Here is a 27,381-nt window from a genome sequence, read left to right on the forward strand (position 1 = left end):
TCACAGCATGGTGTTAGCCAGTCTTGGTAGGTAAACCCAAAAAGGGGGCTTACCAGAGAGATGGGCACAAGTTTTTCAGTAAAGCCTGCTGTGATAGGATGAGGAATATTGGTTTTAAATTGAAGAGGGTAAATTTAGACTAGATAATAAGGAAGAGATTTTTTGTGATGTGAATAGTGAAACACTGTAACAGGTTGTCCAGAGAGGTGGTAGGTGCCCCATCGCTAGAAACATTCAAGGTCAGCACGGAGATGGACTCTGAGCAACCTAATCTAGTTGGAGATGTCCCTCCTCATTGCAGAAGGGATTGGACTGCAGACCTTTAAATATCCCTTCCAACCCAAACTATTCTGTGATTCTATGAAATGTGAGAGTCAGATCGGGCCATCAGTGAACAATGCCAAACCTCTCCCTTCCCCATAGCCAAAGATGACAAGATAGTTGGGTTCATTCCACTAGAAGATTTTTTTGTCTTTTCTAAGCTCTTTCACAGTTGTTATGGTTGATGGTGAATGTTTGATATTGGAGATCCAAATGCCAGCTCCATCTGCCCCTTTGAAATTCTAGATCTTCTCCATAAGAGCTTCCCTTGCAAAAGCATTTAGATCTGGATCCTCTGATGGTCCTTTTGTATCATCCCAGGAACGTTCACTGTAAGCCCTCCAAGAACATTGGTGAAGTTTCATGCCATGATGCAAACAGGGCAATGAGTCCCCTCCTAACAGTGAGGGAACAGACTGTGGCTTGATTACCTGTTGTTCAATTTTATGTGTATTTGGTGAAAAGTTTAATAGATTTGGGTGTTGTGTTACATACTAGAGCGCAAAGCTGGAGGCTGTGCCTATAAAAATAAGCATGAAGGCTGGTGGAGCTGGAGTTAGGCCAAATATTCTACTAAAAACCACCAGATTCTGCAGTAATCTCATGCTGAGTGGCTTTGGTGGGGGGAGGGCTTGTTGGGCAGCATGCATGTGTTAATTGGAAATGGGAATCTTAGAGTTTAGTCATGTCTGGAAATGTCTGAGGTATGTCTGACCAAGAAAAATCTCATTAGAAAGCTGTAATTGTTTATTATATTGTTTTTGCAACTCTTAAACTTTACATTGATAAAATTTGCATTGCTGTTCCACAAAAGTTCTTTTCTGTAACTACTGGTAACAAAAGCCCGTGGGAGTCTTTAGTTAACTTTACAAAGTAAAATGTGGCTCATGGGCAATGCATTAGCAAGTAGGAAAGAATCCCACAATGTTGATTATTTGAAGGTTTCAGGGAGCAGTTTGTGCGGTTAAAATGTGTGACCTGCAGACCACATGGAAAACTTTAAATACATTCATAAAATTCAGTTTATGTGAGATTGATGAATTTTTGACTTGTTCTGTTGAACTCCCTCTCTTAAAGTTTTGGGGTTTTTTTCCCCTAAGTTGGCTGAAATATGCTCACCCAATCCAGCTCAGCAATTATTTTTCCTTTGTATTTTGGGATGCTGACAAATGGGAGGGAGCATATGTCTATACATGCATTTTCAGTGATTCATGAATGGTAGAGATTTTGGATAAAATCTAGTATTTGTATTGGTCTGAAACTTATTTTTATGCTGGGATTGTTGCTTTGAGAGGCATGTGGAAGTGTCACGGGAGGTGTGAGGAGTCTGGAGGGGAGTGGAACTGCGTAGGCTCACAGGAGTCAGCCTTTAGAGGTCAGATATGGCTTTATTCTGCTGCCCTGCACATTTTTCCCCACAGTTATGTTGTTTCTTGAAGTCTTCCCAAATTTGCAGAGGTCAACATTTTGTTCCTTACAAGAAAATGTTTGTTTGCTTTTTGTTCTTACAACAAAACAGAATCTTTCTCTGATGTCAGCGTTTAATTTGTATTTTCTGGTGCGTGGAGTTCGTGGGCTGCTTTGGGCAGCAGCAGTCTTATGTTACTGAACATTTGTTGTTTTATCACTGAAACATTAAATATTTGGCATTCCAGGGTAGTAATTCTGTTTTATCTGTTTGAGGTACCATCCTTGTGGCTGCCTTCTGCTGGCATGCCTGTTGTGGTGTGCTTGTTCCATAGACTAAGCTGCTTCATGTTGACCTCTATTGCTTTAATATTTTAGGGGTAGCCTTTTTGGTTTTGACTTGCCTTTACCCCACTGTGCCTGTCTATATTACTGATTCATCCCTTTTTCAGCTACCTTAGATTATTTAGGATTTTACTGAATTGCTGTCAAGCACAGTGGCTTTGTTCCTGCTGCACTCATACCTGGTATTCCAGATGCTACATTTGCAAGAACAGGGTAGGGAACAGAATTATGTGAGTGACACCAATTGTCCCGGCCTGCATCCACTTTGTGTGACCATCCTGTTGCTGCTGTGAAGAAAAGAGCCTTGTGGTATTGGGAAAGATAAATGCAGCCTGCTGGGAAAATCTGTGTGGTGATAGTAACTGAATGATTGTTAAAGTTCAATTTTATTCGCAAGTTCTTTACCTCCTGATAGCAGCAGGATCATGTTCTTCTTTAAAATGTTTTTATTGAGGCCAGGTGGGGTCCTTTGTTGGGTTTTGGTGAGGGCTGTTGTCCGCTGTGGTTTTTGGGTATGTCCTAGCTGTGTGTGTGCTGCCTGGTAGCAGGACTGTGCTTTGCTGCTCCTGACACACAGAAGAGTCCTTCCCCCTGCCAGGTCTGACCCTGCTCTCTTGTACCTTCCTGTATTTACTTGTGTTTATCCAGCGTGTCCAGCCTGGGCTGCTGGTCTTCCTTTGGGAGTTTGAGGAGTGGCAGGTGTGGTGGCTGAGTGATTTCTAAAAGCCAGGATGGTTTGAGATCTGGATCAGAGCAGCCCTCCGTCCGCCTGTGATGGGAGCCCAGGGGACCTGAGTTTCCTCCCATCTCCTCTTCCTCCCTTGGGGAAAGCCTGTGTCAATGTGAGCAATTTTCCCATCAGTGCCTCAACAGTTTTGCCCTTTGAGGGAAGCTACTGAGTTGTAGTAATAATATTGTTGCAGCTGCCACAGGCTAGGACCTTGAAGCCTGCTGCTTCTTCAGATGTGAAGAAAAGCTTGTGTGCCCAAGGCACATCTTTTGCTGTGATAGCTTGTGGCCAAAGAAGTATTCTGCCTCCCTGCAAATCTTGCTTTGCTTGTTATCTAGCTAGAAATCCTGTGGGTCCTCTGGCCCTTTACATCAGCCCACTCTGGCAAAACAAACTTTATACCTTGCCCAGAGTCAGGAGTAAAGATTCTCACAGGCAGCAGGTTGGCTGCTTTTTACCTTGAAGTGCTTTGTGGGAGGAGAGTTATTTCTCTCAAGGCAGTGCTTTGTTTCCCTTCCTTTTTGTATGGCTCCCACGATGCTGAGCCTTGTATTTCAGGCACTGTTTGTAGGGCTGTGTGCAGTATTTGCATAAAGGAGTAAGAAAACGTTAATAAGGATCACAGAAAACTGCATGCATTTGGTGGGTTGTGTGTAGGGGTCTTCTCCTCTCCTACACACCCTTTCTTTTCTGCCTCTGGTGTGATGCTTTGATAAAAGAGAGGACAAAGTGGAACATTTTTGAATGGATGCTCTCTCTTAATGTTTTCACCAACGGTTTCTTGGCACAGACATATCCAATCTCCAGCTACTCTTTGCTTTTGAAAACAAGGCTTAATCTTTTGAAAAGTGGGCAAGCACTGATTTTTGGGGGTTGTTCAAGTGCTGTCTTGAAAATTTCTCATGTCACCTTTGGGTTGACTTCCTCATTACTGATTTACAGGTTTTGCCTATATTTGCATCCTGTGTAGGAATTCTGTTTGCTGGTATAAAAACATCCCAATGTAGTCAGAGAGGAGACCAACAGAAAGGATTAGTCTGCTTCATTAATAATAACGCTCGAGTCTGTCATAACGATCTTGAGGTTAGCAGCAATGTTCACTGAGCAGGGGAGAGATTTCTGTGCCCTCAAGAAACTCACAAGAGAAACCCGATAATCTGTGCGCATGCATCCACTTCAGGTACTCGCTCCAACTTGCTGTGTGGGTGTCTTTTCCTGGCAAATGATGCGCTCTGACTTCAGGGCTCGGATCTCACCAGGCTGCAGTGCAGTTAAGGGCTTGATCGTGGCCGGTGTGGGTTGCCCACGGCTTGTCCAGACTGCTGCTGCTTGCACAATGGCTTGCAGGATCAAGCCCATACTGAAGAATATTTCAGCAGTGCTGTTTTCCTCTTTGTCATGGGTTGCCTGTGTTGTGATTGTTTGCTTTGGGGTATAGATGGAGGCTTCTGCTTTTGTGTGACCTGTTTGAGCTTTGTTTCTTGAGTTGTTGTATCAACCATTAACCCAGTTGATACAGGCTGTTATTTTGTCTCCTCAGTTTCTTATTTTCTTTTACTTTTTGGTTTTTCCCATCTCAATTTCAGGAACTCGTCCACTGCTCTTCTAGGTAGTTCTTTTCACAGCCTTTAGTATTCCATCCAGGTTTTACAAGGCTGCCTATCTTGGTTGGTTAACAACTGCATGAAGCACATACAGTAGCTTTCCAGGATTGGGGTTTTTATTCTATTACAACATACAGACTTTGTCCACTATATTTCTGGGACTAGCATGCTGTTTCTGGGAAGGTGGGCTTGAGCAAGAGTTTTCGTCATCATGGAGAATAGGCTGTTTGCTCAGAAATGCAGTGATATCTTTCTCTGCTCAAGCTCCCAGCTCACTGAAGTGCAAGCAGCATTAGCCCAGCATTACCTCAACCTGAAGAGCAGCTGCTCAGCTTGGATCACAGGTAGAGTTTATTTTGTATGTGCTGTTGTAAACAGTGCCAGCAAACCCTGGAGTGTTACAGGATGAAATACTCATTTGTTTGTTTGTTTGTCTTTTTCAAGTACCCAGCCCACCTCTCTCCACCAAGCAATACAAACACCTCCATTGCCATACACAGGAATACAGTTAAATCAAAGCCCCAAAAAATGTAATGGGTGCAGGTGGTTTTGCTTTTAGCCTTGATATTACTCTTTTCCTTACTCATTTCAAACATTGTCTCTTGCAACTTTGTGTTACCAACCCAAGAAAACACTATGGACCAGAGGCACAGTGCATTTAATTCTTTTGTTGTGGCCAACCACAATGGTGAAACAAATTTGAGTGCACAACATGATTGTTCATATTACAGGTGATATTTTAATACAGTACTGATCTAGATGGTAATGTTTATTAAGATGGGAAACTTCATTATAAAGTTGCAGTTTTAAATTTGCCAGGCTCTGTTTGAGATTGAGACAGCTCAGAAAACTTAGAACATGTAAGTACAGGCTTCCTCTGCCATCTCCTTGGCCTCAGCTGTTCTGAACATGCAGCAGCACATGTGCTTATGAGTTGGCAAGATACAGAAATGCAGTAGGTCACGCAAATACAAAGGAAAATGAGTATTGTATTAGAAAAATAATTTTGCATGTGTCACATTAAAAAAACCCCACAAAATGAAAACACAGCCCTCCCTGACCACAATGAAAACAGTGCTGGGCAAGCCTTGGTTTTGGATTCATTCCAATAAATCTAGTCACACTTCTCTTTGATCTCACTTTATTGTCTCTCATTTCAATGAATAGTTTTGATGGCGTGATCTGAAACTCTTCAAAGTCATAAGAACCAAGTACACTTGAGCATAATCATTACTAAACGAATGTGCATTATATATATCTGGAGTATTAGAATTGTTCTGCATACATGGAAGAATCCACACTAGCAAACTTATTTTACTAAAATTTCTTTGTTTTCTATTTCTGTGCTCCGACGTTTAACAAATTAAATAAACAGAGAGAAACCTTGGGACTCAAGTGCACTTGCAAGGTATATTAGCACTTGGGCATTTTACAGCAGCACTGACTTGTGTGCAGCAGCAATTTCTCTGGGCTGTTAGAGGCTACAAGAGGTAAGAAGCAGTGGGAATGTTTTTAGCAGAGCTGACAGAAAGGATGTAGGGTACAGTTCCAGAAGGCTTACAGCAAATCTGTGTAGATGTTTAATGATTTCAAACGCTGCAGAAGACTGCTTTGTGGAGATTGCCACAGATCCAGAAAAGCTTTTAAGGATATGGAGTGGATTTTTATGACAGCTGTGCAACTTCTGTGCTGCAGGCTCAACTGGTGTTGGTAGTGGCTTCTGCAGATGCAGTCTTGTCTCTTCTGGCCCTTGGGGTATTGCAAGTCTAACTTTGACAGGAGGAAAAATAGCTTTATTAATATACTGTATCCCAGGGTGCGAAATATTCTCCCATAAGCTGTGGTCTTCTAAAGGATCCCCTTCTTAGTTTGGCCTGTACTGCCTCTACCCTGTGTATCAGATTTCACTGCAGTGCTTGTGCACCCTGCCTGCAAAAGGTGTTTTGGGACCTTTCACTGACCTCACTGTAAGGTTTCTGCACCTTCTCAGCTGAAAATGTCCAGTTTCTAGCAATAACTTTCCCTAGCCCTTGACTGGGAAGAGGCTGCTGCCTGTATATTTCTCACAAACAATGAGATCCTTGTTATCATCTTGCTATTTGAGGCTTTTTCTTAAGTCAGTCTGCTTGGATTAGAAAGGCTCAGAAGGTCTTGCATGGTGCCTGTAAAGCTGAAGTAGCACCAATATCTTGCCCCGAGTGGTTACATTGACTTCCTGTCCTAGGGACAGAAAATGGGACATCAAAGGGTCTTGGTCACTGCATCTCCACCAGTACTTAGAAGTGATGTGTAACAAACATTAACAGCTTTTCCAGCTGAACTGGAATTTGCAATTTTGTTCCTTCTTGAGGTGTTAACACCTTAACTGAACAAGAATGAGTTGTATGTGTTGTTTTGTGGAGAATGCAGAATGTGTTGTAGTTTAACCTGATAGAAATCTGAATGCTCTGTTCTGAACCTGAAGTTTTGTTTCATTGCAGTGTTGCTCATGTTGCTACATGAGAGATGCACTGAGAAACAATTAGTGAGAGTTCTTTTGCTTTCTGTTCCAAGCAAACATAAAATTTGCGTTTGTGAGCTACAATAAAGTAGAAGTTGGGAAGAAGGAGTATTATCAAGAGTCTAGTTAGCAAAATATGAGGAGACAGCAGGCCTCCAAACTTGCCTTACGAGACCATGTCAAACCAAGAAAGAAATCAAATCTCCTGACTGTATTCTGTGCATCCATCATCATGAGGCCACTCTTCTGGTGTTTCATTTTTGTCCTTAAGCAGGGAAATTCAAGAATCTCTTTTGTCCCTGGGGTGCTGTGGTATGGTCTCCCACTACTCTTGGGCGTTCTGCTTTCAGCACTGGAATGTTTCTGTGCTTGTCGCTCGCTCAAGGATTTAAGCCATTTATTTTGTTTGTTTATTATAGAGTTCTGGTGGGAAGACAGATGTTATGTGGGAAAGCTATTTTCCGGATCTGTTTATCCCTGTTATGTGGAATCTCACAGACCACCAGGAGCAAGTAACTATTAGGCATCAGCTTTGAGAGACTGGCATTTTCAGAAGAGGAAATGTATTAGTTCTTGTAAGCAGCTTTGCAACAAACCCAGTGACTTCTTGGCACACTTTGGCTTGGTGTTTAAAATGGATTGGGCTATGTCTTTGTTTCAATATAGTTATTTGACCTTTTGAAATATGAGTATTTTAGGAAATGGTCCGTATTTGTTCATGTCTGACAATAAAGAGCTGACTTGAATTCCCAAAATACATTGTCTAAGTGGTACTTAGCTATGAAGACATGGTTCTAAATAAATCTCATTTAAAAGCCTGTATTCAAAATTAAAAATCAAGGTTTTCACTTTCACTCATATTTCTTTATCTTGATGTCCCAGGGTACTTCAAGGAACTTAGGAATTAAATTGTATTCTATTATGGTAGCAGAATAGGAACAAATCTTTTGTTCCAAAGAATTCATGTTTCAAAATACAATGTTGACGATTTGGCCTTCATCTCTCTTCTGCTGATACTTTGCAACACTGGTTTCACAACAGGCTGAGCTCACAAATTCCAAAGATTTAGGAGGAAACAATTTAGGAGGAAATGTTTTATCAGGAAAGAGTCCTTCTTGGGGCATCCATGCATTTGGGAAGACTAGAAAGCTGCTTACTCCTGGGCATCTGTTACTCTTGCCAGGAATCTGTAGACTTGCAAATTGCCAAGGCCGCATGTGTTGAGAGTGAGCAAAGTAAACACTGTAGAAAGGCAATTTTTGCATTTTCATCTTGTTCAGCCAAAGAGATTAGACATAGTTGGAAAATGCTTTCCTCTGTAGGGGGAGGATGACCACAAAGCTAGAATAATTTTTTTTTTATTTGAAGAACATGTTCATAAGCACGCACTGCGGTGTTTGCTTGAAAGAAGCAAAACTCTTAATGATTTTGGGTTGATCTCAACATCTGAATGTTTGGGGTCACTTCCCTCTGGGTCGTGGTGCAGGGCAGGCTGGAGCTGTCCCTCTGCCAGGCTGCAGCCTTGCTCCTCCTCACAGCACTTGGCATGGGCCTTTGGGGTGAAACCAGCCTGTCCTGGGCTATTGGCTCTGTCCTGGCCTATTGGCTCTGTCCTGGGCTCAGATGCAGGGGGGAAATGTTTTACAGGAGGTTTCTGGCCAGTTGAAGAGAGAGGAGAAAGTGTGTTGCTTAGAACTGGTGAGCCTCGAGAGGTACTTGCTGTGTTTCATAGTGGTGGCTGTAATACAGGGAATTGTCTGCAGTGGCTGCTTCTGATCCATCCCATGAGTAGCAAACACTACAAGGATGAATTTTGAGAGTCTCTGGAGGCCTCATGCCTCTTGTTTTATCACTGCAGTGTGGTTTATTCCACTCAGTTTGGGACACAAAATGCCATGTGAGTGTCCAGCTTGCCTGTGCATATGTGTGTTATGGCAAATGGGAAATATTCCTCTCCTCACTTTTTGCTTAGGACCAGATTTAGTAGCACTTAGCAGGAAATTGCTTTAGACATGAAAGTTAGATATGGAAGGGTTGCAACAATTAATATTTTTGGTTTGTTACTGCAGCTCTGGCCGTAATTTGGTGCTTTACTGAATATGTGAAGTCATTAGCTTGGGCCCCTCATGCCTCTCCTCCCATTTAAAACTGCAAATTACAGTACTTTGCTCTAAGAAATGTTGTGGGGAAAAATCCAAATAATGATTGTCAGGTGCTGAAATATCACTGCACACAAACCCTTTAAAATCATAGCTCATTAAAAAAAACTATTGGATTTTTTCTTACAAGTAATGGGAATCTGCAGCTTCTGTGTGGAGCATTTACACCTCCCAGGGAGCACTGGTTGCTGGAAAACCATGTTTCATCAGGTGTTATTTATTTATTTCACAGTTGTGGAAAGAGATACCAAACACTTGGGGTTTTATTAATCTTTTGTCAGTACCTGCAGGCAGGATGGAATGGGGTTTTGGCATTTTTTGCCACTCAGTGTATTTGATTGCAGTCCTTGGAGCTGGAGGTGGGCACAGAAAGCTGTGGGATATCTGGCAGTAGGCTCAAGGAATTCAGGTTAATTGTGCCATGTGCAGACATGGTGGTCATGGTGTACAGAATTGGTCTTCCTTCAGGCCAGCAGTGGATAAGATCTAACAGAGGAAAAAACCACATTTCTCCCTCTGCTTTCCAAGGGTAGTGGTGAGTACATTTAGAATCTGGAAATAAAAATTGCACTTCACGTCTGCCAAGGAAGCATAGTAGGACTTTTTGTGGCTTGAACCCTGACAGAAATTTCTTCTATGACAGAAGCCTGTCAGAGACTGTTCACCTTCGGGTTTCTTCTGTGCCCCAGGCTTTGACGAGCTGACATGAAGTTCCTCCTTGGGTAGAGGGGCACAGCCCAGCTGTAGCCTTGCCTTATGTGGTTTGGTGTGAGTGCCCAAGGGCTGCAGCGAAGCTCGTGTGACATTTGCCATGCAGATGGAGTCAGTTCTTTGTGAACATCTGTGTCCTTTTGCCTTTCCCTCCCCCAGCTGAATTAGTCACAGAAATATAGTACGATTGGGCTTTTTTTGGAAAAATCTTCATAAGAGGCTTTCAGTTAGGCAGAAATAGCTACTCAGTACCCAGCAGAGAGAATATCTAAAAGGTGTTTCAGAACATATGTACATATTTATTCATTGCCAGAATTAGGCTATTTGTTTGTTTGTTTTCACAGAAGTATAAAATGGGCAAATAATATGTATGCAGCAAAAGTATGTTAAAAAGAAAAATCTGCAATGATTTTCTCTTTTCCTTCAACAGACATACATTGGCAGCGTGGTGATATCAATAAACCCCTACAGATCTCTACCCATTTATACTCCAGAGAAAGTGGAAGAATACAGAAACCGAAACTTTTATGAACTCAGTCCTCACATGTAAGTACAGAAATTTTAGTTTTCATTCTGTCCTGGAGCAGATGGTACCAGCTGTCTCTCTCCTCAAAAGATCTGTTGATTAAAGCTAACAAAATGAAAATCACACCACCACTCCCCCAAAATGAATTTTTATTACCTCATCCATATTTTAAAGTGAAGTTAAAATGAGTTACTCTTTCTCTTTCATGCACTTAGGCCATGGTATGTGCATTTCAGAACATTTTCCCCTAATTGTTAGCAGTAGCCAGTATTACAGTATTGTAAAGTAAGCAGTCTGTTTTCAAGGAAATCTGTTTCTTTCAAAGTCCAGGCTGCCTCCTGGAAGCCCTGAGGCGTTAAATATGTTTGAATCATATAGTGTTACTTTTGATATGTGAAACTCTTAATTTGTCTTTGTGCAATGCAGAAAAAAACCGTCTCATGATGAATGCAGAAACGTGTTGGATGTGTCTGAATGGTAACTGTAGGAAAATGAAAGCTTGGTGTTCTCTGTGCTGGGTGGAAGTGAGCCCATTCATAGAGGACAGCCAGTGCAGTAATCCTTTTATCTTACCAGTTGTAGTGGTGAGGCTCAAGCCAGCTGTTCCTCCCCTCAGCATGACACTGGGATGAGGTGTTTCCAGCTGGTTGTGAGGTTGTGCCTGACTCTGCAGCCACAAATTCAGGAGACTGACTTAGCAATCAGGGGTCAGATAAGTGCCTAAGCAGAGCCATGCATTTATGCATCTTTCTTCAGTGTTAGCTTTTAGATTAAATGAAAACTATGTGTAGAAAGTGTTCTGGAAGTTATTTTGTTCTAATTAATTTTTTGCCTTAACACTTTATCTGTCACTTTCCAGACAAATCGGCTGAAATGCAAACAGCCCATTAATCAGATCAAATACGCTTCTGGTAGTTCTCGGACCTCTTGGTTCTGAACTCTGGCTATATTCAGGTTTTCTTTCTTCACAATTTTGTTTAGCAAGTACAATTGCTTGCTAAATTGACACAGTTCCTTGCTAAAAGAACTTTCTGCTCTGCTAATTTTGTTCAGCTGTATAAAATTTGCTGTCAAATGATGGAGTATTTTAAAAATGAAATCTGTGAGTTAAGGTTTGTCTGACATTCTGAAAGTCAGTATATGTACTTGGTTACACCTTGAATCAAGTACACAGTACCATATTGATCTCTCCATGTTTCTCTGTCTCTCTTGAGAGATGTTTTCCAGAACAGAAATGGTCAACAGTCATTCTTGTGTGTACTATGAGAGTCTTAACTTGGTAGCAAAGTATTTCATAAACATCATTCATCACTAATAACGACAATAGCATGGTCAGGTCCCCATCTCACAGCAAGAACTTCTGGAGCCCAAACACTTTAAGTCCACTTTAAGAGCAGGAGATTGAAGTGAGAAAATATTGACTTTTAACTTTTGTCAGGAGATCACAACTGCTTGATAGTAATAGAATTTCCTTGCAAGTTTGGACAGAGTCCCAAGTCAAGAAAAGTGCAAGCCTAATTTATTTTGGACAGGTACAATCTCTTCATAAATTTTCTTTATTTTGTATTGCTTCTGTGTGAGAATTTTGTCTTCTGACACCTGCTAAATGGACAAAATATCTTTAAAAATACAGGATTAGGAAATTATCTTTGTTAGGGTTTCTATTACTGATACAACATTTTCAAACTGTAGAAATACAAAATGATCTTGCTCTATGGTGACCTTGCTTCCCTTCCTACCTGCCTCTACATGCTTATGGGAGTTGCAGAATCAAGAGAATCACTTTTGGCTCTGCTAAAACTGGTAAACTTCTCATCATCTTTAAAAGATATTTGGAAAGCATTGTAGGTGTATAAAATAAGTGCTGTGTAGGCTGCCTTATGCCATCTCTGGCAAACCTAAGCAACTTTTCATCCCCTTTAATGTGCAATGCCTTGTGCTGTACCTAAGGGTTTGTGCCAGTCCAGTTGTCCACTCTGTGAATGTGGAGCTGGTCCTTCAATGCTGGTTAATAGATCATGAGTTGAGCTTGCAGGGTGGCTACCACGCCATGCTTGCCACCAGGCTGGTCACTGCAGACTAAGAACTGGGTTTGGGATGGAGTTGGCAGCTAATTCTAGGGTTGACTGCTCTGGTAGCAGTAGGCCACTGCTAAAAGCAGGGTTCAGGCATCTCTGGGGAAGTTGCTGCACTTCCTCAGGCACCTTGCAATCTTCAAGGTGTTTTTTTTAGCTGCTCAGGAACTTTAATGAAGAGATGCTGCGAGACAAAGTGCTGTTTGTGGCGTTGGTTCTGCCGTGGGGTAAAAAACCCCACATTGATTTGTGGAAATGTATATACTCAGTTTTCTTTGATGTGTAAATCTCTGTTGAGCCATGGCCTCTTCAGAAGCACTGATTGTGGGTGAGCACTACTGCACCATTTAGGTGTGCTTTGGGAAAGAGTTTTGGCTTCTGATGTGTGATCCTGAGCAAAGTAAAATTCTTGACTGTTTGGAAGGAAACTAATGCATACAATCTAGAAATAGAACAAGTTATAGGGTGTTTCTTATTTCAACATCTCTTTCGTACAAATAGTATAACTTTGGTACTAGCGTTAGATAGAAAAATGCAAGCAATTAATAAAAAAAAAATCTCTAGCAGAGGTTTGGGTTGATATTCCTAAAGAAACCAGGTCAGTATAGCAGCAAAACTCTTCCATCACCTGTTGGTATGACGGTTCACATTCTCCAGCAGTTTTGGAAAGAACAGTCAGGTTAGGGAAGTCCAGGATTTAAGTGTCAGCATCTCTAGAGCAGTCTGCCATCAGACATTCCCATAGGTACAGCTCCATGTGGGAGCTCCTGGAGAATGAGCAACCTAAATTGGGTTTTATTTATTTATTTTGCAGAAGCTTCATATGTGCCTCACTGTGGTGGGTAGAGACAGTGTGCTTGAGAATGCCGACTGCCCCAGCTAAGGAGCAGGCTTGGTGAGCACACATACACAGAAGGAAGAACAGACAGAAGTTTGCAATGACATGAAGGAAACCCATACCTGGAGATTTTTTGCCGTATATGGCCCCTGGAGGAAACACACTTAAGGGAGTGAAAAATCTGTTCAGGTGTTTTGTTAGCCCTAATCTGCAAGAATAGGGAGGAACACCTCGTCCTCTGTTCTGTGTTTCCTCAAGAGCGTCTGTGAGAGTGACTGATGCTTTCAGTGACGCCAGTTAATACTTAATTGCAGGGCTTGGACAGGGTTTGGTTTTGTTTTTTTTTTTTTTAAATGATCTCTGGAAACTAGAGTAGGGCCACAGTCACACTTTGAATGGGCAGCCAAACTGAATTGCTGAGAGGTTTCTGGTCAGATGATTTTGGATAGGGTTATACCTGATAAAATTTGATCCAAGAGGTTTTATTTTAATGGTTCGTTCCTCTCTGAGTACACTACTGTTGTGGCACCAAGTAATAGAAGTGTTATTTTTCTAGGTCTCCTGGAATGCTTGTTTTCATTGTCTGTGGCTATTTGCATAGGTGTAATAGGAAGTTTACTGAGCTTTTTAATTGTTGGGTTGTTTTTAGTTTAATGTTGTTAATCTTGCTGGTTTTGTCTTTATCTGCAAAGCAGGATCAAACTTGTCTCAGACTTGGCAGGGCAGAGTATGACATTTCAGTGTTCAAACAGTTTACTGCTTGATTTCTGCAGTCCTTACACTTCTGTTCTGCTCTCTCAGTTGATGTAATTACTCTTTCAGTTGATGTAATTGCTGCTTTGCTTACCTTGTGGGTGAGCTAGTCAGGAGAGCAAACCAAGCTGTCTATCTTGCTATTTTACATTGATTTTCACCAGTGACAAAGGCAGCTGCTGGCATCTTTGAAGCGAATGCAATGGGAAATCAAACTGATTATCATTCCACTTAATTGTAACCATCATGCCATATCACTTTCCTACCAGTAACAGCTTTGCATTAAGGGGCTGGGGAGTAGGTGCCTTCTTGTATTTAATGCCAGTTAAAATGCAATAATGAGGAACTTATTAATGTTCCTCATTTCAATTATTGTCATACAGATAATTATTGGGACAAATCATTATCCTGTGGATATCTGTAGTTACTCTGACAGTGGATAAAATTTGCTGTTTCCTTTTCAAGATTTGAGCCAATGTAAAAGCTGAATATAGAAGGTATGTTTTTGCTTCTGGCTCTTCTTTTGGATGGATTGGATGCCTCCAGGAGCACCAAGGTTATAGTAACTCTTTTTCCTTTCTGTAAAAGGAAGGTTTTCCCCATGGGTAGCAGAGTGGTAAGATACATAGTAGCTATCTTAATTTGTGAAGAAGGGGATGGTGGAATGAGAGCCTGTGACATAAAAAAGTGTCCTTCATTGCCCCAGTATGTTTATTTTAACATTTCCGTTTCAGTCTGTACTTTCCTAATCTTAAGTTTCTTTCTTTTTTCTCTTTTTGTAACCACCCCACTATGGTTTTCTTCACCTTGCAGTATCTACTTTTTACAGACATTTTGTTCTTATTCCTAATAATTTCCGAATTCTCCAGAGACTCAGTCTTTCCTCATGTGGCTCAGCAGAGTTCTGCTTTCAGAAGAGATTTATAGCTGAGGCAAGATGGTCACTTCAGAGGTTAGTTGGCAAACTGGACCGCTGGGAAGGGAGGGAACATCTATGACTGATGGAAATCATAAATAGCAATTAGGGAAGACTGTCAGTACCTAATTGTTAAACCCATGCTCGGAATGAATTGAAAGAAGGAGAGGGGGGTGGAGCCCTACAGAGAAATCTTTTTTTGGTAGGGGTCAGATTTATTATTCTCTTAACCTCTGTAGAGAGGCAGCACTGGATATGGTGTGCCCACGAATGTGAGTCCCTCAAGCATAGCGGTGAAAAGGGGATGAAGCATCACCCTTGCTTCAAGAGCCAGGAGGACTTCATGCCTGAGAAGAGCGTCTCCTATTGCAGTGTCCTCTCACACCAATCATGGGATGCACAGTTCCCTGCATTTTACACTTCGTGGGAGATCTCAGAAGTCTTTCTGGGGAAACAAGAGTTTTGAGGCAGGCAGCTGTGATGTGGGCATGTTGCAATGGCCATCTGACCTCTGAAGAGCATTTTGGAACTGATTTACCAGTTTGAAGGCTTGGGGTATAAAGCAAGGTTTCTCCCACATAAAACAACAAATTTAGCTTTTTCCTGAAATTTGAGCCAGGCTGTTCTGGTGGGTTTGGATAGCACATAATGCAGCCATCTCTCCCCAGTGCTCCAGAGGTGGATGTAGCCTTATTGACAGAACAGTGGTTGCTTGTTTGCTGCTGGTTTTAGATTGCATGAAATTTTCTAATAATGCAGAATAATATAGGAACAGATTTATGACAGGATGTGTGGTTGTAAGGAAGATTCAAAAATGCACCCAACACCCAAGAAGTATAAACAGCCTGAAAAAGCAGTGTATATATGAATGTTGTGCTTTATTTTAATTTTCAGAATATTCTAGAGTGACATTTAGACTGGATTCCAAAGTTTGGTGGAACGAGCCTTTCCATCAGTCCTCTAAGTAGCTCTGGCTAAATTAAGAAATGAAAAGACCCTTTAAATTCTTTTGGCATGGCACTGGTGCTGTCATTCTCCTGTTGGTGTCCAGGACGTGGGGTGTCCCAGATGGGAATGGATGATGCTGTGGAGCAGCAGAGCTGTGCACAGGTGGGCTGGGGCTGTCAGAGCTGCTTGCACACAGCCTGTGTGGAGCCAGGGTGGATTTCTGTGCTCCTGTGGCATTTAAACACTTCCTAGCCTGTGAAGGAATATGTAGAGAGACTACAGGGGATATAAAAAGCATCAAGGCAAAACTGCCTCCCAAAATACCCCAGAAGATGGAGAGTACTGAGTGCCTCTGCTCTCACCCTCCCTCATCTCTCAGTCTTTCAGAAGCTATAGCAGCACATTCTGCTGGGACAGAAGTATTCAAAAGCACCAGTTCTGCTTGCTCACAAACCATTTGAGTATCCACAGCCACACAGCTGGCAGTGCTGTCAGCACAGCTCCTGAGGTGCCACTGCCAGGCTCCCTCTCTGGGCAGCAGCCACTTGGCTCCAGGAGAGCCTGCTGGAGAGGAAAGCCTCCTGTCCTCCAGGACATCCATCAGTGTCCTTTGGAGAGCCCTGTGTGGTCCCAGCCAGCACTGATGTGCCCACTGGGCTTCTTGAGGAAGTGTGCAAAAAAGCAAGGATTTGGGTACCTTTAAAACATAGTGAGTTTGTGAGGGAAGCACTTAACTTGAGATCTGTTCCAGATGCTTCTGTAATTCTATAATTGTTGTCATGGTGTACAAAGGAAAATAATCTTGGAGCATCCTTCATGAATTAACTGCTGGCTGAGAGCCTCAACAAAATAACTTTGTTTTCAGAACTATTTTCAAATATTTACTCATACCCCTGTACACAACATACTTCACATTTGACTTCAGTCATGTTGGGGATGGAGAGTCAAATGTTTTTAGTTATCTGTGACGCGTTCTCTCTCTCTCTCTCATTTTTTTTTCACATGTGAGTGTATTTGTTATAGTCTGTGTTTATTTGTAAGCATAGAAAAGTTTGGAGCTTGCCTAGATTATTAGACCAAAGATAATTAAGAAAAAAAGTAAAGAAAGAGGTGCTTTAATATATGTTGGAGATGTATGTAAATGCTTCAGCAGTCTAAACTAATGGTAACTTTTTTGCCAGATCCCATTTCTCTCATTTTCCTGGAACTAGATTGTTCTGTCTAGCATTCATATTATGCCATTGATATTTTTAGGACATAAAATACCGAGATTTTTTTAAAATTAATTCACTTTGTCACATAAAGTATAATGTTCAATAGCTTCATTTTTCTTTTCATTAGAATTTTGGGACTTTTTGCACACTGAAAATAATGAGATGTACTTAAAAAGGAGACACTGCTGTGTTTCACTTCTTAAATGCTGTTTGAAAAGTGAGGACAGGTAGAGGCCCTGTCGAAAAGGAGACAAATCCCATTTTATGCCCTGTGTGTACATGGACCAGAATTTTCATTGTGCCTTTCCTGCACTGGCAGCCTGGTACTCTCTTTAAGATCTGGGATTTCAAATTGCAAGTAGGAACAGCTGTTGTCCTTTCATTGGAAGTGTCTCATTGTGTTTAATGGTTGTCTTTTTTTCTTCTTTTTTTTTCCTTTAAGCAATTTAGAGCACACCAGAAAATGCCCATCTGCTCTGCTAGGAGTCTTTGTCATGATTTTCGATATAGCATGAACAAGGCTAATGTTTAAAGCCTTAAAGAAACTCTAGTAAAATCTCAGATATTGGACCACTATTAGCAGCAGATCATTCCCCATTCAATCTCTTTTTATCAGCACCATTATGCAAAAGCTCTGGTTTTTTATTCAACTCTGGGAACATCATGGTTAATGTAGTTCGGGTTATTAAAGAGAGACTTTTTCATGGTAGGAATCAGGAAATGCAGTCTTAATATTTACAGTCTAGCATGCTGAATAATCTTTTACTTATGTTTTGAATAGATAAGAGAGCTGGGACTTGGGTTTACAAACAAAGGTCTGAACTGCAAAGATGGTTTAATTGTGGTCGTTTCAGTAATTTAGCTTAAATCTGCATTTTTCTTGTGTACACAAGTTTCCGTTTTACATACTGCAGAAATGATTTTTAGCTGCTAAACCTTGTGGAGTTCAAACTGCAACTGATCTTAATTGCTACAAGATGATTCATAGTGAGGATGAAAACAAATATGTGCAGTTGACATCCTTCTCGAGCATCAACATTCCAACCAAGGATGTAGATGCAGTAGGTTGTTGCTGGAAATGCTCCACATGGGCTGAACTGAAGCCTCGTGTTTGAGCAGTCTGAAGGAGGCTTTTCATTTCTTGTTTTGACCATTCACAGGAAGATAATTTTGGACATATATCCACGAATCTCATTCACAAACTCGAGCAGATGCCATTTATTAGACCAGATAGACATGTTAGCTCAATGTTGTACCTGAGCTAACAAGCTCTTAGAAGCTCAGATAAGCTTTAGTGCCTACTTTGCCCAGGGGTTCATGGCAGGCATTCTGTTTGGGAAAGAGAGCTGGGAGGCAGAAATTAAGTTGCATAAGGCTTCTTAAATTCTTAACAAACTGCTTCGTTTAAGAGAACTTGAGAGTTACTTGCAAAATCAAAAAGGATTCAGTAACACCTCTGAGTAGAGTAGCAGCATAACTATGTAATTACATAGTGTTGACATTGCCTTTCAGATGTTTTCCAGATAAGTGAATTACGTTTATTTTGTGGGCAGCTGCATTCTCGTTTTTGTTACAGAGCCTAGGTTTCAAATCTGGTGATTAGCAAGTTACTTTAGCTTGCAAATAGCTCTGTGAATGTGAGAATACTCCTATTGCCCCTCTTCCCTGCTCTGGTGTGACCCCACCTGCAGTGCTGCATCCAGCTCTGGGCTCCTTTTAAAACATGTCCCTTTCTATGCACTGTGTCTCTCTTCACTGTTTTTCTCCACCTGAGTACTGCAACGTGTTTCTTTACTTTAGAATAAAGGAATAAATTTATTTTTCACTCTCCAGTTAGCAAAGTAGAACAAATTTGCATGGAAAGTACCAATAGTTCTGCAGTAAAATTATTTTCAGAGAGAGAAGTCCCTGCATGAATACATGGTATCAATAAACCCTGCAGGGTTCCAAAACCTGACTTGCTGTATCTCTGCTCTCACTGCATCAGGAGGAAATTACTTATTTATGCCTTCTGACTTCAGGATGCTTCCTAGGGCTGGGGAAAAAAAAAAAAAAAAAAAAAAGAGAGAGAGAGAGAAAAAAGAAAAGGAGGCAGGATTTTCTATTTGCTAAGCAGGAGAATGTTTTTTGAGGCAGAGACATGGAACACTATTTGCTAAATATTTTTTCATGTGAAATCATAAGAGCAGCACTCTGCCCTTCTCCGCCCTAGGATAACTCCACAATGGTCCTATTGCTGTTTCATTTCCAAGATCAAGAACTCACTGTCATTTTGAATGGATCAAATCAGTGCTCTGCCACTGACTGGGACAAGCACACACTATAAGTCCTATTTAAATAATAAATTAAAAAAGAAAAGGGGAAAAGCAACTTACAGTGTATTCCTGTGTGTATAGCAAGAGCCAAGTTATAATGATTATTGTTCCTCTAATAGGATTATAGAGTCTTGTCTTCTAAGTATCTCACTTAACCTGTACTCTGGGCTTGTTATTTCTGAAATAGTTATGAATGATTGTAAGGACCCCTTTTTAAAAGTGTTTTAAAAGTGAGGAATAACTGTTTTGCATTGCTTTAGTTTGATGGAAAACATATTTCTTGTAGCCAGCTTAGACAAGGTGAATTACAGTTTTACTGGGGGAATTTACTGATAGCATGCTATTCTCATGGTGTAGCAGCATAATCAAAGCATTTCTTGTTCTGCAGAAAAAGATTTCTTTTATGTAGAATTTGGTCAAGGCTGACATGAACTGAACATGTGTGTTTGACCAGAGAACCTCCCTGTGTTTCAGACACATTCTGTATTAAGTACAGAAACTAATTCAATTTTCTGTAAAAATATTGAGAGTCTGTGTATTTCAATGCAGAAAGGGAATGACTGTTTTCTCCTGCTCTCTTTTCCCTCCCTGTCCCACCAGCCCTTCATTTCCACACATATGCAAAAGCTCAGAGGTGCAATTCAAATCTGCTACTGCGTAGATGAAAAAGTAAACCGTGATTTTAAATAATGTTGTGCCCTCTAGTTAAACTCTGACAGAAGCCAAGCATGGCAAATCAGTTTTGCCTTTCTCTTCCCTTACTGTTCAGCTGTCTGACCCTTTCCTGCTCCATTTGAACTAGGGAAGTGGAATAAATCCCAAATTTTACAAGCCCAGCCTCGGGGACTGCAAAGCTTCAGAAGGTCCATGGAGAAAAATTAGGAGTTTGCCATCAGCATTTCTGCTGTGCCATGAAGCTGCTTCCCCCCTGGTGCCTGCAGACTCATGTAGTGCATTTGGGATAGCAGTTCCGGGAAAAACTTGAAAGTTCTGAGGCAGAATATGGCTACTAGAAAGCTTTGGCCTATAGTTTTGCAGTTAAAATACTGACTGTAAGGACTTGGCTGGCTTAGGTGGTCATTAAATCAAGCATGCAATTGCTGATTCATCCTAGCAAATAAACATCTAATTAAATCTGATTTTTTGATGAAACAATAGAAAATACTTCCTGTACTTCCTTTCAAGTATACCATAGCCCAATAAAATTATTGATTTCGTAAGCAGAAATGCCTTTTCCCTCAAGAAACTCGAAATCTTTGCAGTGCACATAAAAGCAGACTGACTCCATGTAGCTCTGTGAGAGGACTGTGTCCTCCTGTGTGACCATGTAGGATCTGGTTGTCTGCCTTGGGTAACACAGCCTGGCATTTGGGGTGAGAGGTTGTTTGGGTTACAGACTCATCTGGTTAGTGCTGTGGAGCTGGGAGTTACTGGTTCATGCTGGATTGGAAAGTGGCATGGTCATCCTCAGCTGCAGAGATCCTGTCGTGCACTGGCTGAAGGAAAATAAGGCAACAGCTGGCTCATAGGCTTCTGGTGAAAGAAGGCACTTCTTGGTTTCCATCATGTTAATGTGAGCTTTAACAAGATGCCTTAGATGTTGTTGAAATAGGCAGAAAATCAATGGCTGCATTTTTGTCTTCCCTGTACAGTGCTGGGGAAAGATCACTGTTGTTAAAAAAAAAAAAAAATTTTAACTTACAGTAAAAGAAAGTGATCGAAACTGATAAAGCCTCCCTTAGAGCAGAAATGTGTGCCATCCTGCAAGAAGGAAAAGGCTTTGGTGAGCTGGGAGGTTGTGTAGGCACACTATTTTGGGAAGAAGCATTATCTGAACCTCTCTGTAGGGAGGTTTTTGAGTTGGAAGTCCATTGAACATGGCTAAATCTGCTTCAGTCTGAGAAAAACAAGATTTCCAGCAAAAACTTTTTTCTTTTTGTCCAGAACTCAAACTATTGGTCTGATACAAGTCTTCTGCTAAACCTGCAGTGTATATATGAACATCAGACGGTATATTATATTCCCAGTCTACCAGAAAATAAATCTCTCTGGCTTAATATTAACCTGTTTACTGAAGTGTTTTACTCCTGAAAAGCAAGAGTGGCTTTGTCCTCTTTCCTCTCCCTGTTTCTCTGTCCCTGCCCTTCTGTAAATGACAGCTGCTTCTTACAAATCAAATGGGCTGATTTGCACAGCTTTGGGCTTTATTCTGCATCTAATAACGTCACAGTGGTTCACGTGAATAACAAAGTGGGGAGGCCTATGCAGGAGGTACCACACACTATTGTTGATAAAACAGATTTCTGTGCTCACTAGCAAAAGGAAAATGGAAGATATGAATAGGAGCAAAGGCTTTCCATCTGTCTTAGCACACCTCTTAATCCTAATGTTTAAATTTGTTTTATTTTTTTTTTCCTGATTGGCATTTTTGAAAGAGCAGCTGCTTGTCTGTGAAGGTCTATCCTAGCTGATGCTCCATCAATTCAGCTGTTACTTTATTCACTCCAGTGGCAGGCTAATCAACCTTTTCTTTTCAAGTGTGTCAAAGTGCTGAACATGAGACAGTTTGTAATTATGGAAAATGGGAGTACACTTTTTATCCTTAGGGCAATTAAATGGTTCTGCACTATGAGCTAATACTATAAATAATCTCTTTACAGTTGTTTTTCCTGAATGGTGAATTTTCCACTGAGCTTCAATTGGTGGGGGAATATATATAGCAAATAATGATGATTTACAAGGTAAAGCCTCAAAGCACTCTATAAAATCTGCTTCTACTCTTCCTAGCTCAGGTTGTTAGAATTTTTATAGTGAAACAAACTGTAATTCTGATGTTTTCCCACTGCATGTCATATTTCCCACTGCATGAGAGAAAGGAATAATTTGTTTGCTGTTACCCTGCTACTGAGCACTTTCATACATTCAGAAAGAGAAGGAAGGAAATTAAATGATGCTCTTAACTAAACTTGAAATAATTAAATTACATTTTATGTAAAATTTATATTAAAAGTACATGTAGAATTTACATATTACTGCTGTTCTTTTTAGTCTAGCATGGCATATAGTTTTTGATAAGCATTGACTTTTAGCATCCTGGCTGTGTCTTTAGACGTGGATGAGCAGAAATGAACCCTGGTACCTGAGCAGCTGAGCCCTGGTACCAGGGCTCTGCTTCATGAGGAATTGGGACAGCCAAGAAAAGGGGTTTTCTTACTTTTCTTTGAAAGTAGCAAATGAGTTGTCAACCAATGGCCAAGATTAAGCAATAGAGATTCTGAAATGGGGACCCAGAATCTCTGAATCAAAGCAACAGCTGGTGAAGAAGTGAATTGAGTCTATAAGTGCATGAGAAGAGCAATTGGAGAGAGCTTAAAATAGTGTTAACTAATTAATTTTAATTGAGGATGCTCAGGAAAATGAAAGGAAGAATGAGAATGGTAGCTGAAAGAAGTACCAGTGTCTGGCAAATACTGATCCTGGTGAGTTTGGCTTACAGGAAAAAGATGGTAGGAAAGCTGCTCCTATGACGTGAATTTCTGACTATAAGAGTGAGGTTTTTATGGCTTTTGTAATAGTGAGTGCAGTCTGGAGTGTTCAAATGCAGCACTTGCTGCTTGTTTCAGGGTGAGGGACCCTCACTCCTGTCTCTCCCTGACCCTAGTGTTCTGTTTGAGCACAGGGATGCTGTTGAGATGCTGGAAATTGCCAGAGCTTTTTGGAAATCCCTCTCGTAGGGCTATGCTGTCTCCCTTTGTTAAATTTTTGGGTTAGGACTTTGTGACGGATCTGGCCATCTGGAGCTTGTGGCTGAGCAGGCTGTGCTATAAAAAAGCAGAGCTTTCTTACTGAGCTAGGTGTGGGTGGTGTTTCGATTTCAAATTGCTTCTATACTTAAGCCTTAGCTAAAAGAGAATGTCAGTAAATATTTCTGTGTTTGTTGTGGTAAGAGAATGTCATCTTCCTCCACGGAAACCTAAAAATCAAAGGAGAGCTTATTACAAGGTATGGTAACTGACACTGCTGACACACTCCTCAGCTAATTCGAAACACATGGTTTATAACTGCTTTTTAAACTATTCTAAAATTTTACTTAGGCTCTGTAATTGCGAGGTGGCTTGAAGAGTGGTATGTGGTTTAAATCTATAGTTGCAAATGTTGACTTTACAGAGCCATGTCTCAATGTTGCTAAAAGGAAAAGGCTAGGATTCTTTGTGGTCTATAGATCACTAAAATGTGTTAAACTTAAATGACCTTTAATGAAATTATTTTTTTAACAAATAGGGAAGAGCATGAAATTATATATTTTTTTAAATCAGATGGAGTTTGAACTAGAAGACCCAAAGTTTGTTTTTGTTTGGGTTTTCTGTTACTGTAAAGATCGTAAGTGATAATAGATATGAAGGATTGTGAGGTGTAATGTTGTGCCATGAAAGCCAACATGACATCTGAATAGATCTATCCTTTTCTTTGAGATAATGGTCTTTGTTCAGATTGACATAAATGTGCTAATGCTCTTTATGCAGTACCAGAAAGACAAGTCTTAGTTGTTTAAATAGACTCTTGGTTATTCCTCCTCCTATTGGATTGTTGGAACAGTGGTTGAAACGTCAGTGGTGGATTAAAAACACTTCTACTTCTTACTTTTGATACATACTTATGCAAAACTGCTTTTGAAATGAGTTGACTTATTTTTTCTTTCATCTGTAGTAGATAATATTTTGATATACTGCTGGGGTATCAGGCTTTGTGGGTTGTGTAGATTGCAGGAAATGATAGTGTATGCCAAGCATCTCTGACTAGATTGGATTAAAGCAGAACTAGATGAAATCCCCTTCTCTTCTCCAACTTCAGAGACCTCATTGCAGTATTAGACTCTGGGTTTCTCTGTGGAGGAAGGACAAAAAGCATGATTTGTTGTCTTTAACTATGCAGTATAGGCAGAGTTAATAAATACATCAAGCGGTAAAATACATTTTGACAGGGGCTGTTGAGAAACTTAAATTCAGTGTATTAGAAAAGATGAATGGGTTACTAAGCTGATTAACTCGTAACTCAGTATATCAACAGAGAATACTTTCTCTGTGCTTGATGTTGATTTCATTTTCCGGCGTGAAACTACTGCCAAGAAAGTTATTTCAACAGTGAAAAACCAGTTGATGGCCAAGATTGTTTGAAGGACAGGAGGCACAGAATGAACCATCCAGTCTGTAAATTTGAAAAGTGTCTCAGAATCTTATCTTCTTGCTGAAAGACAGTTTCCTCAGTCACACTTGTGGAAATCACAGCATTATTGTTAAAATTTTTCTCACACACAGTCTGTAAATGCTCAGTGAAATAAGATTTCATCTTATTTCTTTCATCTTCATCCTGTTGCTTTTAATTTTTTCCTTGCAAAAAGGAAGGTAATCTGTGCTGGAATAAGCTCTTCTGAGTGCTGTTGTACTTTTCAAATTGCAAGTATATCTGCAGCAGCATTCAACAAATATTAATTTCCTAAATATGTCCTGTAAGAGAGTCTGGTAAAGTGTTATTGCTACTGTAGTTTGGATTCCAAACAGTAAAATGGGTGCCAGAAATTGTGTCATGGTCTCTCAGCAGCAGCAGCAGAATATTTTATTATTTTTTAGCTAGTTCTCCAGCATGTTGGCCACATCACAATCTGACTTTGTTGTAATGCTAAAAACATTACAGCCTGCTACTCTCTCGTAAACACATTTTCACCTCCAGTTGAACTACTGAGTTCAAATGCTTCAATCAGCCCAGCAGTATTAAGGTTTGAGAGATCAGCCTTGCTCCGGGTTCAGTGGGATATGTATCAAAAGGAGTTAATGACCTTTGATCATGGGTGTTAAGTGGATGGCCCAGCCATCTGTGCAGAGAGAAGAAATGTAATTTAGTGCCTCGGACAAAGTAGGCTGGTGAGAAAAGCAGTGAGAGAGCTGGAGCCCTGGCGGGTCACGGAGCTGGGGAGGCAGATGTGCTGCAGGAGAGGAGGTGGGAGTGACACACAGAGGGGCAAACAATGACATGAGCATCCTTGGCAGGCCCTGGAGAAGGGAGGGGAGGGTGTTTATTGCTTAGCTGCAAAGGAGCTGTGAGGCATTTCATTTACCCATTTTCCAAATTGTTCAGAATGCCCCTCACTTGGTACCCTGGTCTCTTGCAGGGTGGCTGTGCTGGTAGTGCAATGTGACCATAAAACCAAAACACAAATAAGCAAAGATGAGATGAGTCTAATACAGATGAGGGGTGAGGAAGTAGAAATGGTGCACATACACCTGGTGGTAAATTGGAGACAACATGTCATGCTCTTCACAAACTTTTTGAGGAGAGAAGCCTGGAGCTAAGGGACAATGGTAGCAATAAATGTAGACTAATTTTAGTATATATAGATTTAATATTTGAAGCTTTCAAACTGCAGCAGTAGGAGCCTCTATAAAAGGCTCTGCAGGGCTCTCACTGCTTGCACTGTGTTGTTCCTGCTTCCCCTAATTGGTGTCATGACAAAGAGCTTGCTTTTCTATAAAGGGGCTATGGTTGCCTCTGAAAAAAAAAAGCACCATATAGCTACGCTGTCCAAAACAAATACTTGATCTGTTTGCAGTTATCAGCTGAATGCAAAGGTCTTGAACTGTTGTAGAATAAAGAATTGAGTTTCTAAAAAGTGCATTGAACCTGCACTGATTCTGCATCTTATATTGACCTGAGAGTTCATTTCTGTTTCTCATACATGGTTTGCTTGCTGTAAACAATATCCACTTTTGAATACATAAAACCACTAAATATTTTACTAGATGCAGTTACCTAACAAAGCTCTTGCTTGGTCTGTTGAACAGCTGTTTATTTTATGTAAAAATATGCCATGTTTGGATATAATGTATTTTCTTAATTTGGGTAATGCACGTGTGCCTTTTTATTTGGATTTTGCTTTTATGTCCTTTTTCAGACACTAATTGTTTCAGTTTTTTCAAAGAGAAAGTGCTTAGTTTCCAGAGTATTTCATTCCATTAATTGAAAAATGCAGTTGAAAGAAAATCTTTATTCTTTCTGTCTCAAAATTGCTACTAAAGGAAGCTAAAAATAAGTAAAACATCTGCATTTCTTAAAAAATATATGTTGCTGCATGGCGGCAGAGCACATCTGGATTCAAATTGCAGCCCAGGAGTTTCAGGGTCATGATATTCTGAGCTCCAGGAAAAGACATTTTTGGTACAGGAAATCTGTTTGTTCTTACTATATTCTTTAGGTTCACCACATGACATCACACTTACTGGGTTAAGAACACAGTTAGTGGGAAATAATTCTGCATATTCATGCACAAGTCCAGCTATACCCAAAGGCTTAAAATGCTTAGTGTTTTATAAGGTTGTGAGATTTCTTCTTACTGAGTGGAAATTGCAGCTTATGGTGTTGTTAGTGCTCAGGGTTCTTCTGTTTCCTTTACCTTAGAGATGTCTTCAGACAGAACACACCCTGATGATGCATTGACATTTTTTTCAGTGAAGAATATGACATTTTGTTCAATGAAGAAAGATAACTACATTTCCTGTAAATTCTGTTATTTTGCTTTGACTTCACTGTCTTGAGGAAAATGTAAAGATTGTCTTTGCTTGTTCCTGGAGGAGGTCTAAGTAAGCCTCTGAGAAAAAGTATCCATTTTGCTTCTGTGGGTCTTTATGTTCCAAAAAGGGAATGCTTGACCACTGATGGAACATTAGCACTTGGAGGTTTTGTTTTGCTGTGGTTTTTTTTTCACTGTCTGAATGTGTGAAGGACAGATTGTAATTATTGTTGGTATTTGGTAATTTGGTTTTTTTTCCCCCAATTCTCAGTTGACTCTTTCTTTCTTTGCAGCTTTGCTCTGTCTGATGAAGCTTACAGATCCTTAAGGGACCAGGACAAAGACCAGTGTATCCTTATTACTGGAGAGAGTGGAGCTGGGAAAACAGGTAAGAAGCAGTTTGGATCTTAATAAAAAACATTCAGTGTCATTCACAGTCTTGCAAAGGGATGTTGGAA

At 40.5% G+C, this 27,381-nt stretch overlaps 1 protein-coding gene across 6 annotated transcripts in view; it reads left to right on the plus strand.

Annotated features, from left to right (window-relative positions):
* The window catches only part of MYO1B (myosin IB), a 172,387-nt gene that overhangs the window by 88,563 nt on the left and 56,443 nt on the right, over positions 1-27,381 (plus strand). For all 6 annotated transcript variants that reach the window (XM_085066038.1, XM_085066036.1, XM_085066037.1 and 3 more), the window contains 2 exons: positions 10,208-10,323; positions 27,217-27,311. In XM_085066038.1, coding sequence (XP_084922164.1) covers positions 10,208-10,323; positions 27,217-27,311 — 211 coding nt within the window. The remainder of the gene's footprint in view (positions 1-10,207; positions 10,324-27,216; positions 27,312-27,381) is intronic.

This window comes from Lichenostomus cassidix, chromosome 7, assembly GCF_008360975.1.
Source record: "Lichenostomus cassidix isolate B80296 chromosome 7, HeHo_3.0, whole genome shotgun sequence".
Classification (NCBI taxonomy): Eukaryota; Metazoa; Chordata; class Aves; order Passeriformes; family Meliphagidae; genus Lichenostomus; species Lichenostomus cassidix.